General features: G+C 47.2%; 1 protein-coding gene across 6 annotated transcripts in view; it reads right to left on the bottom strand.

Moving 5' to 3' along the window:
* Nucleotides 1–581: 581 nt before the first annotated feature.
* CPNE1 (copine 1) overlaps nt 582–11896 on the bottom strand; it is a 43162-nt gene continuing 31847 nt past the window's right edge. For 4 of the 6 annotated variants that reach the window (XM_054081159.1, XM_054081161.1, XM_054081158.1 and 1 more), the window contains 9 exons: nt 9073–9171; nt 7806–7892; nt 7652–7711; nt 6890–7023; nt 6217–6271; nt 6086–6137; nt 5043–5176; nt 3111–3347; nt 584–1791 (listed from right to left, as the gene is read on the bottom strand). In XM_054081159.1, coding sequence (XP_053937134.1) covers nt 1675–1791; nt 3111–3347; nt 5043–5176; nt 6086–6137; nt 6217–6271; nt 6890–7023; nt 7652–7711; nt 7806–7892; nt 9073–9171 — 975 coding nt within the window. In that variant the 3' untranslated portion in view covers nt 584–1674. Of the gene's footprint in view, nt 1792–2277; nt 2424–3110; nt 3348–5042; nt 5177–6085; nt 6138–6216; nt 6272–6889; nt 7024–7651; nt 7712–7805; nt 7893–9072; nt 9172–11896 lie in introns of all 6 variants that reach the window. The other 2 variants (XR_008452543.1, XM_054081163.1) reach the window with 2 other exon arrangements.

The following is an 11896-nucleotide window of genomic DNA, read 5'->3' as shown; positions in this document are numbered from 1 at the left end:
GGATTTCTTTCGATGCATTCTGCTCGCTCAGAGGTCATCTTCTGTCCCTCAAGGCTGGAGCAAAGGAAAGTCCCAGCGTGCTTCTGACACCTTACAGAAGAAACCATTCACTGAAGCCAAGCACTACAGACTGGCACGGGTATCTCTGGGTCCAAACAAGATGCCACACAGAACAACTGTCAGGATGTGGATTCAGACCCAGGTTCTGCTTTCACACAGGTTTGTAGCCTACCAGTTTCATAGCCTGGATCACCAGGGCAGCCTTCCAATGCATTCTCACCCTTCCTGGTTCACCTGGTAGAATAGACAAGATTTTTCATCATTTCCCTGGAAAGGAACAGCTCATCCAACTGCAGGATGTATATTCTGCAGTCCTAGTGATTAACAGGGCATAGATGTAATGATGATGGACAACTTGCTCTGCTCGTGCAGCTGATCATACTCAACCTTGGCTAACCCACATGCGGAATCACCAGCAGGCCAGTACTATAGCAAAGACCTTCCATAAACCACATCCACATTGCTGGAAAACAAAAGGAAATGCCCAGAAAGGAAACAGGAGTCCACACGTTATGTGAGTCAAAACAGATTATTTATTTATGAAGCTGAAAGTGATGACCACTTGTAGTGCAATGACAAGCCCAAGCATCTAACTCTTATCTCGAAACCACTGTGCGTTGCTCTGCTGTGGTGCTCTACGGTCCTCAGACCCTTCCCCCACTTCTGAGGACAACAAAGCACCTCTTTGGAGAGCCACAGATAGCAACTTCTTTTCCTACTTCTGTCACACAACAACATCGCTCAAAATATCTTCACTTCAGGGTTTCAAGTTGCTGGATTTTTGAAAGTCACATTGGTCCAGTGGGAGGTGTCTCTGCCCATGGCAGGGGCCTTCCAACCCAAACCATTCTGTCATTCTATGATTAATGTGATTCATTGATCCCACTCCCCAATTCAAAATTAATCCTCATCATTCCCACCTAAAATAAGCAAAGTGCAGTGTTCTTAAATTACAACAATGGCTCCAAGGAAGAGGCCATCACAGAAGCAAATTTTCCAAATAGAAAAATGTGACTGAAAAAATGATTGCAGGGAATGGTCACTGAAATGTAAAAATAGACCTCTACATATAAAAATAGACTGGCACTTTATGGAGGCACAACAAGAACCACCTCAGGCATCCACCCAGGCTTTGATATCAATCAGCACAAAAGGGAACCCAATCCCAAAACCCTTCTTGGTAGAAGAGAAAAAGCCTATGAAGGAACATGGTAAATATTTACTACAAACACACCTGAAACATTTCTACCAACCCCCCCCCCGACTGAACAGCACTGCCTGAGCAGCTCTGTGCACACACCCACTCCAGTACAAGCAGCGGATGGGCCCTGTGGAGCCACCAGAGGTGGTACAATGTGTCATTGTTGCAAAGTGGTAAACCAAGAAGGTTGTTTTTTACTCTGACAAGAACTGCCAACAGTTGTGGTTTTTCTGTATTTACTTGTCTTCCAGTTAAGAACAGGAAAGATCAAAGATACAGAGTGCAAGCAGATAGGACAGTTAGTTGCACGGTGCAATCAGGAGGCACTGAGCCCCCCAGTATGCAAGCGAGGGTGTGGGTGCGGAGTGCTCTCTCAACCCCAGTGACACGGGCAGTTAGGGCCAGGCTGCGATCTACATCTTCTTTGTCTCCGGTGGTTTCACGGGCGGCCAGCCCTGCCACTTGTAGTACGACACCAGCTGCTTGGGCACTTCAGCCAGAACCATCTGGGAAAGGGCTTCCCGCGGAGCCTGTATGGACAGCAGGGAGAGCAAATTGCCAGTATTGCAGAGGAAGGATTTTCCAGCCCAGTGACAAACTCTGACACAACTCAGTGTGCAGCCCCCCATCTGCTCACTCCTGGTTTCCAGAGTTCTTTGCTGCAGTGCTAAGGAGCACTTCCAGTCAGTCACAGCAAGCGCTGCTGCTGACAATCACTTGTTCCCACCCCGGCACTACTCGCACCTCAAGCCTGGGCTCACACAGCCTTTCCACAGCCCTGGTCTGGGCAGAAAGTGCCTCAGCCACTGGCACATTCTCTTATTGTGGGTTTCCATTTGACTCCACTCTTCACCTCAATTCCCTGTGCAAGGTGACGAATGCTAGTGGCAGCACCAGGGAGAAGCTGCGGAATGACAGGACTGCTTGCAACAGCACAGGAAACTTCTCTCAATTTAAATCACCAGCAGGGGGAGGGGGGGATTCTGCCCCTCTACTCCACTCTCCTGAGACCCCACCTGGAGTTCAGTGTCCAGTTCTGGAATGCCCAACATAAGTATATAGGGACTACTGGAACAGGTCCAGATGAGGGCTACGAAGATGATCTGAGAGCCGGAGCACCTCCCATCCAAGGACAGGCTGAGAGAAGTTGGGGTTGTTCAGCCTGGAGAAGAAGAGAAGGTTCCAGGAAGAGCTTAGAGCAGCTTCCAGTACTGAAAGGGGCTCCAGGAAAGCTGGGGAAGGACAAGGGCATGTAGTGATAGGACAAGGGGGCAGATTTAGATTAGAAATTAGGAAGATATTCTTCACAATAAGGGTGGGGAAGCCCTGGCCCAAGTTTCCCAGAAGTGGTGGCTGCCCCATCCCTGAAGGTGTTCCAGGCCAGGTTGGATGGGGCTTGGAGCAGCCTGGTCCAGTGGGAGGTGTCCCTGCCCATGGCAGCATGTGGAACTGGATGGGCTTAAAGTCCCTCCCAACCCAAACCATTCTGTAAGTCTATGATTCTATCACTCTGCAACAGAGACTGACAATATGATCTCAGCAACTTGCCTAAATGTTTGCATCCTAGGAGAGAAAACATCTCCTTTACTCCTTTAGCTCTGTAACAGACAGGAGATTGTATCCTAAAATCAATGACACAGTGAGAGGTTTTCAAGAAAAGCTGCAGGAGAGCTGCGACAGGGCACATGGCTTCAAACACAGACGCAAACACCCCAGCTCTCACCGGGAACGAGCAGCTCTGTATGCTGTGCGTGCAGCTGGCTGCCTTGCCAGACGCCTGCTCATTTTTTAGATGCAATAACTACATTCGTACTGGTACCGGGACTTTTCCAGGTTAAAGACAACTTACATTTCTGAACTGTCGGAATGGCACAAACTGGACAATGTCTCGTGCAGCTGGCTCTCCTGTCAGGGACTTCAGGACACCGTTGTCTCCATCAAGGAACTCCATTGCCTTGAAATCAGCTTCACCAACTCCAACGATGATGATGGACATCGGCAGCTTAGAGGCATCAACAATCGCCTGCCTAGTCTGGTCCAGATCCGTGATCTCTCCATCTGTGATGATCAGCAAGATAAAATATTGCTGAAAAACATGAGAAAGCAGCCAGTTAGGAGGCTCAGCACCAAATCTCACATAACTGAAGGCAAACGGAGCAACTTCTTACTCCAAGAAATAAATCCGATGGTGCTGTGGATAACACAAAACCAGAACATTAAAGAAGCTTCGTTTATTCCTACTTTTTCATATGCATCACATCTTTAATTGTGAACTTCAGATTTCCTGTGTACTAGAAAAATGATAGAGGCTTAAATACAATTTATAAAGGACAATTACATCGATTGGCAGAAAGCACTAGAGGCAAGCAAACTCCTACCAAAACAACAAAGCTGCCTAGAAAATGCACTGACGGGTGCCGCTTTACTCACTAACATCTCAAAGAGGCTAAAGTTTAACATTAAATATCCCTGGAGCGTAATTCAAAAAGCCTTCCTTTCTAGATACCAATCATTTAAATTGTAAGTATTAGAAATCTCAAAATACAGCAGTGACAAATGTGACAGCACAAGGACACTGTAGAGATAACGAGAGGGGAAGAACACAGGAGCTTTTCTAGGAAGAACAGAATACCTCAAAACCAACACACGAGCATGGTAAAACATCTAAAATGTCCTTCTTCCAGAGGCTGAGGTTTAGTGCCTGGTTCTGGAATGAGCAACCAATGGTTTAGGAGCTACCTACAAACTTAAAATTGAGAGACGCACTGAAAAGAAAACTGAAATTCCCATTCCAACACCCAGTTAACACAGGTGTTACTATGGTTGTACCCCACTAACAACAGATGCTTTAAATCATTCATTTTTCATCTGCAAGAAAAAGCAGAAATATTTAATGTATGAAGAGAAATAAGAAGACTCCTCCAAGAGAAGGCTAAAAGATACCCTCAGAAATGTAAGACCAAGCATATCACAGTGTGGGAAATGCATTAAATGTACACACAAATATAAGTAGAACCAACAGTACCGACCCAGCTGGGCCATAAAGTTGGTGACAGAGCATGCCTCAATTCCTCCTGACTGGTGTGTCAAAATGGAACCAGTTGAATCTATCAGGAAATTAGAGTCCTTCATCAATAAGCAAAAGAAATTAAGTTTAAGAAATTAAGTTTAAAGAGCAGCCATGGCCTTGCAAACACACAAAAGAGAAACGCAACACAACCACAGGGTAGCACGGATGCTTTGCAATGCAATTAGCATCCCGATTAGCAGTTCTCAGCCTTCTTGTTAATCTGGCCCTCCACATACCCTGAGTCCGCAGGCCACCACGGTGGGACAGATAGTTGAGCCCTCTGATATTTATCTTGGAGGTAGAATTGGAATAAGCTGTATAGGGCTCCTCTATACTGTGTACTAAAGTGACGGAGCTTGGCACGGGAAGTGACAGCCAGGCAACTGCAGATGGAGCCAAACTGTCCTAAAAGCCAACACAGCACCCCTGTGTACTTCAAGAGCAAGAAAAATGCCAGCAAACTGAGAAACGGAGAAATAAACATCACTGAGCAGCAATGGAAACTAATGCCACTGTCTGCCAAGCAGGGATTCATATCCATATATACTGAGAGCGCACCAACAGCCTCTCTGAGGGCTGGCAGGAGAGGTCCAAACTTGGGATCCCAAGGAAAGACAACAACATCACCGCACCACTCCATTTTATCCCATCATGAACATGGAAAGCAAACATTAATCCAAGGCAGATCCAAAAGAAAGGATATGCACTCACTGAAGCAGTTCCTTGTTGTGCCGAATGTGCTGCAAACCTGGCCACATGGTTTATAATAGGAGAGAAATTGGTTGGTCCATAGAGTCGGATCTGCGGAAGGATCTGGCGGTAGGCATCCACTATTCCCTGGATCCCTGGAACACAAGAAAGCCAGGCTGCCACAAGAGTCTCACAGCTTTTCCAGTCATTTTATCAGCATTACTAAACAGAACAGCAAGAGCTGTTCACACAGCTGTGAACTCCTTAAGGACAAAGAGGCAAAGATACAAAGCACGGGGCTCAAACCATCAGACATCTGTGGAGATAGGATTTGCAGGTTTCTCCCCCGTTCTACATTCTTCACATTACTCTGTGCCTCCAACATCACAAAGCTCACGGAAGTTGCCAGGAAAATCAACCCAGTGAAGACACGCTGAATACTATTGTTTACCTTCTTCTTTCTACCTTATCAGACAAATTCTGTCTTGTTTAATTGCATTTAGACAACAAGATCAAAGCTCTCTGAACAGTAACTTTTTATTTTCCCTGTGTCAAGCTTAGACAATGAGCCCAAATTCAGGATTCCAACATTTCTGTAGCAGAAATGGCAATCCCTAAGTTTCTTCCTATGCAAGAAGCTTTTCTGAAGTTAACTAAACACAACTCGTTTAGAAGTCTTGTTTTAAGTGGTGCGTATTCTGCAGATCCACCTAAACTGGCCTGTTCCTGGCTCCTATCTATACAGCTTCACCTGTCACTGCTGCCTTCACTACCCGCCCTGCAGGCACGTTACCGATCAATTTGCTGCCACCTACAACACACCAGAAGTAACCACACTGCTGTAACAAAAATTTCAGCACAGAGCAACAACCTAGTTCAATCGAGATCCCTTCACTGGAGCTTACGAAGACCGCCCAGGGGGCTGTATCAACACACTCCTGTCAGCGTCTCGATGAGAATCAATCCAGTCTTGGGGCTGCGTCTGTTTTTCAGCAGTTACAACAGAAATACAACACTTCAAACACCCGTCCCTCTCTGAAATATGAATGAAGAGGTGTCCTCACCTTGACAGTAAGGGTTGCTGGGGTTGAAGTTCAAAGCAAATTCATGCGATACCTAGGAAAAAGGACATTACAAACCAGTGAGGGAATGCAGACATGGAAAGAGCAACTGCTCATCATTGGGAAAACCTTACCTGCCAGCTAGGAGGAACCTGAGCTCCAAACCCAAACGCAGGAAACAGCTTGTCCCTGGAGAGAAAAGGCAACAACAAAAAATGAGAAAGAGCAATACCTGAACAACTATTCTCTTTTATTTCCAGCAAGCAGCTGGAAACCAAGGCTCAATTCCTGCCACGAGGAACAGGTACATCATCTAGCTCCCCATGGCCAGTCTCCAGTTACCCAAGGGGTTTCAGGCTTGGACTGGACAGTTTCAGAACTTCTTGCAGTGCACATGCCACAAGACACTCAGGAGTTTTCAAAGTAGCAGCAGCAAAGCCAAACCAATTCCAGCCTGGCTAAAGGTCAGAGCTGACAAACATGTTCCCACTGAATCAAATAGAGCCTCATGTTTGAAATGCACCATCAGCAACATGGGATTAGTGACCAGCTCAAGCAGCATTTCAGAGTAACCCAGAAACGGGCAGGCCTGGAGGGACAAATCACAGCGGGCTGCCACTGCCCTCCCTAGCAGTGACAGAAGCAGAAGGAAGCCATAGCAGCTCTGGAAGAGATCTCTCAAGGAGAAGGCAGCACCTCAGCCATTCCAACAATACAGCTCTGGAACAAGCTATTGGCCCTGATCTCCGACATCCGCTGTGACACAGCTGCGATGTGGTGGCTGGATCTGTGACAATCACTACATACGTGTCATAATCCTGGACGACACTTCCCACACTCCAGATGGCAATCAGGTACTCATTTATCCCATCTGGGCTGATATAGTGAAGAGAATCTGGTGACCTGGGATCTCCGTTGGAGCCAGTGAAGTCTATGCCCACCTAAATCAGTCCAGATGACAGCAAGTCACCAACACATCACTATAAGCAAATGAGAACTACCCATATGCAGGAACAAAGGGTTTGCCCAGGCCCACACGGCCCTCTGCACCCAGGCACATGGGCAGTCCTGCACAGGAACAGGCAAACGAGCCTCTGCACATTTTCCCACTGCAGTACACATATCTTTAAGAAGCAGTAATCGTCCCACCAACAGACTGAACCTATTTCTCAAAAGACATTTAAGAAATGGTAATTGCACTGAAGTTGCTACTTGATAACAAGAAGCAAAACCAGAATATCAATTGTGTTTTGCAGTCTTCATCACTGCAAATTCACACTGCTTGCAGAGAGGATGACAGAAAACAGCCTCAAGTTGTGCCAGGGGAGGTTTAGGTTGGATATTAGAAAAAATTTCTTTACTGAAAGAGCAGTGTAGTATCGGCAGAAGCTGCCCAGGGCAGTAGTGGAGTCTCCATTCCTGGAGGGGTTCAAAAAACGCATGGCAGTGGCATTTGGTGTCATGGTTTAGTAGGCACAGTGGGTGGGGCTGGCCTGACAGTTAGACTAGATGAGCTGGTCTCTTCCAACCTAAATGATTCTGTGAGTCTAAGATGTGCAAAACACTCACTGTAAAGTTAATCTGGCAGCCTCCCATGACATAGTCCAGAAAGGAATACTCGGTCTCAATCTGGGGGAACAGACAAACAGTGTTACACCTCCTCCCCAGATTTCATTACAATGAGAAAATAAAAAAAGCGAAAACACAACAAACGCTCTCCTACCTTGCAGGATTTTATCCTAATAACACCAGAGTTCTTGTAACTCTTTTTCTTTTGTTTTTTCTCAGGATGAATGCATTCAAATTCCACCTACAGAAAGCAAGAATTTAGAAGCAAGTTCCAAAATATCTGCACTTACAGCAGGGAAAATTATTGCAACAGAATAGTGTCAGACCTCACTCAATTTCAATTACCCACATATCTGGCAACATTCTGAAACTTCATTTTAGAAAGGTCCACAGGTACTCTGGCTGCTCTCTGACATGTTAAATGGGACATTTCCACTACCAGCACTGGGCAAAACACGAGGCAAGACCTCACAAAAGTCTCTCTCCTCAACATAACTGTGATTCTGTACAGAATCATGAACAGTGGCGCTGGCCCACAGGGAAAAAAAGTGTCAGTCACAAATACAGGCATTTCTCTAATCTAATCAGATTCCTTCTTGGGGTCAGGGAAGGGAACGCACTCAAACAGAAGACAAGGAGGCAAAATCTCAGGATGGGTGAGGAAAAAGCAGCCTAGGTCGCAGGCTCCCACTGGCAGCGTTTCACTCGTTTGTTTCACTCGCATCAGTTCTGATTTCACATGGGTTAAGAAAAAAGGCAAGAACCTTCGACCACTTTTAGGACCACAGCCACAAACTCAGGCTGGCTGGGAACAGGAAGCAGTCCTAGGCTACATCCTGTGCGTGGCCTCGTCCGTCTGAACTCAGACAAGACTTCTGCCCGAGAATGAGAGTTCAGATTTTCACTGCAGACAAAAGAAAGAAATGGGCACCACCAGCACATGATTCATTCCAACTGGATGCCCAGAACGAAGTAGGAGGAGTGTGCCTTGGAAGCGCTGCTTCTCTCGGTTACTGGGAAGGTGATCAGAGTGCATATAAGTGACCAACTCAAACACAGATGTTACTGGCGACAAGCCTGCCTCCATGCTCAGCTGTTAAAGCATGAACAAGCCCTTCTATTTCCACTTGATTCAGCATAGGCAGATGCAAGCTGAACTGCTGGAAAAAGCAGTCAGCAGACAAGGGGCTCAAGGATGTCTTTAGGAACAGGAATGGTAACAGTGCCCAAGCTAAACAGAGCACTGTAATTCCCACAGCAGGTTTCCCTCCTCTCTGGTGCTGGCTTAGCAATACAAAGATAGAGACAGAAAAATTCACTTTTGGAGGCAACAACTGAAAGTACATCCCTTAGGTCAATATTAAAACGGGTTTGTGAAAGAGGGAATTGCAGACTAAGTTAGTGGGGGATGGAAAGTTCACCGGAGAGCCGTCGCCCACTTTCTGCAGCTGAGCCAGGTTCGTTTCAAAAGTGCCTATCAAGTCATGTGATCCGTCGCTGTCGTGATCCGCACACTGTACCTGGAAGGAGAGAGAGAGCATGCAGTGGGCACGGGTACTGCAGTTGGGAGAAAGGCAGCTGCCCACTGTGCCATTGCCTGCCTACAGCAGCTTGGCAGCGATGCTGGTGAACACCCCCATTGCCTCTGGACTGCACTGACATCCACATCGCTCACTGACAGCCGGCAGTGAGAGCCACCTATACTGAACCTCAGAAAAAGGACGACGTGGAATTGCTCACCCATTTAAGTACGCACAGAAAGCTGTAATTAAAAGCTTTCTCCAGTTTAAACACAAGAGATAAAAAAAACCCACCAAACCAAACCGCAACCCCCACCACTGCAGAGCTCAGATGGATAAACACGAGACCTTTCAAGACAAGATATGCAGCTGAGGTGATGGGAAGAAGCAATCGGACTTTTTTTAGCTAAGCACTTTCTGAACATGCTCTTCTGCCCATCATTAGCATCGATTTACAAAGACACTAACATTTCCACAGAGCATTGTCTGTCTTCTTTTGCATCTTATACCAATCAAATTCTAGGTACTTTATTAATAACCAGTCATGTTTAAATCAGCACAAAAGCTTCAGAACTAGATAATGCAAAAGAGCAATGCATTTAAAAGTATGTTAATAACCATGGCTTAGAGCAAGCACAGGCAGACCTACACTGTCCAGAGTTCCCCACAAAATCAGCTATGAGGAGTGTTTACAGCACATGCAAGATGACAGTAGAACCCCGCTAATTCCAGCAGCAGTCACTCGAGAAACAGTTTGTGAACAGCTCTTCCTCCCTCACTGCAGTTCACGTGGGACAAATTCCAAAGCTCTCTCTTTCTGAGATCTGCCGTTACTAGTCAAGAAGCGGACGTTACACCATTATTAACCACAGTGACAGCTTTCTCCTCAGTAGGAAGGGACAGGAGGGACTCATGGGTACCACCTCAATAAGCACGTCCAGCTCAATAGCCAGATATCCACATTTGAGACAGCATTCTTTTATGGCTACTGTAATCCACTACGGATCTTCCACTGGTATCGACGGAAACGCTTACAAAAAGTCAGCTGACTTATGGCCTAATGTAGAATCATAGAATCACTAGGTTGGAAAAGATCTCTTGGATAATTGAGTCCAACCATTCCTATCTGCCACTAAACCATGTCCCTGAGCACTTCATCTACCCATCTTTTAAACCCCTCCAGGGATAGTGACTTGACCTCCTCCCTGGGCGGCCTCTGCCAGGGCCCAATGACCCACTTCTGTGAAATTTTTTTTCCTGATACCCAGTCTGAACCTCCCCTGGTGCAGCTTGAGGCCATTGCCCCTTGTCCTGTCACCTGTCAATTGGGAGAAGAGCCCAGCTCCCTCCTCTCTACAACCTCCTTTCAGGTAGTTATAGAGAGCAATAAGGTCTCCCCTCAGCCTCCTCTTCTCCAGGCTAAACAACCCCAGCTCTCTCAGCCGCTCCTTGTAAGACTTGTTCTCCAGCCCCTTCCTCAGCTTCATTGCTCTTCTCTGGACACGCTCCAGAGTCTCAACATCCTTCTTGTAGCGAGGGGCCAGAACTGAACATGGGATTTGAGGTGCGGCCTCACCAGTGCTGAGTCCAGGAGCAGAATCACCTCCCTGGCCCTGCTGGCCACACTGTTTCTGATCCAAGCCAAGATGCCATGGGCATTGAGCCACTGCTGGCTCATGTTCAGTCATTGTCAACCGTTACCCCCAGGTCCTTCTCCTCCAGGCAGCTTTCCAGCCACTCCTCCCCTAGTCTGTAGCTGCACAGGGTTGTTGTGCCCCAAGTGCAGGACTGGCATTTGGTCTTGCTAAACCTCATGCGACTGGTCTCAACCCATCGATCCAGCCCGTTCACATCCCTTTGGAACCTCCCTACACTCCAGCAGATCAATACTTCCTCGTAGCTTAGTGTCATCTGCAAACTTGCCAAGGGTGCACTCAATGCCTTAATCCAGGTCACTGATAAAGACATTGAACAGGACCCAGCACTGAGCCCCGGAGGACACCACTTGCGACTGGCCTCCAGCTGGAATTAACTCCATTTATCACAACTCTTTGGGTCCGGCCATACAACCAGTTTTCCACCCAGGGGAGGGTGTGCCTGTCCAGGCCAGAGGCAGCCAGTTTCCTGAGCAGAATGCTGTGAGAAACTGTGTCAAAGGCTTTACTGAAGTCCAAGAAGACTACATCCACAGCCCTTCCCTCATCCAGTAAGTGGGTCACCTTGTCATAGAAGGTGATCTGGTTAGTTCGGCAGGACCTGCCTTCCATGAACCAGTCCTGACTGGGCCTGATCAGCTGGTTCTCTTGCATGTGCTGTATGATAGCACTCAAGATCACCTGTTCTGTGACTTTCCCCAGCACTGAGGTCAGATTGACAGGCCTGTAGTGGCCTGTACCCACCTAAATGGGAAGCACCGTGTCATCCTTCAGCCCCTTAATGGGAAAACAAGTTCATCTTAGAGACAGTGCTCCCTTCTTCCCCTTTATCCTTCCCAACCACCACCGTCCCTTCTTCTGTATGGTCCACCATGGAGCTACTCCCGCTCTCGTCTGAACTCCACTCTGCCTCTCTCAACAATTGGGAGGTTTAAACATCACTCAAAAGCAACTGCTTTATGCCAGGGAGGGCAACTGAGGAGGGTCTCCTGCAGAAGCCAGGGTGTGGACTCCCGGAGCCGGGTCTCCTTGACTTGAAGAAGTGCACCTAGAGAGCTGCAGAGAATCCA

Source organism: Cuculus canorus, chromosome 16 (genome assembly GCF_017976375.1).
Source record: "Cuculus canorus isolate bCucCan1 chromosome 16, bCucCan1.pri, whole genome shotgun sequence".
In the NCBI taxonomy this organism is placed as follows: domain Eukaryota; kingdom Metazoa; phylum Chordata; class Aves; order Cuculiformes; family Cuculidae; genus Cuculus; species Cuculus canorus.
The sequence above is the reverse complement of the archived record's forward strand: the minus strand, read 5'-3'. Positions and strand labels throughout refer to the sequence as shown.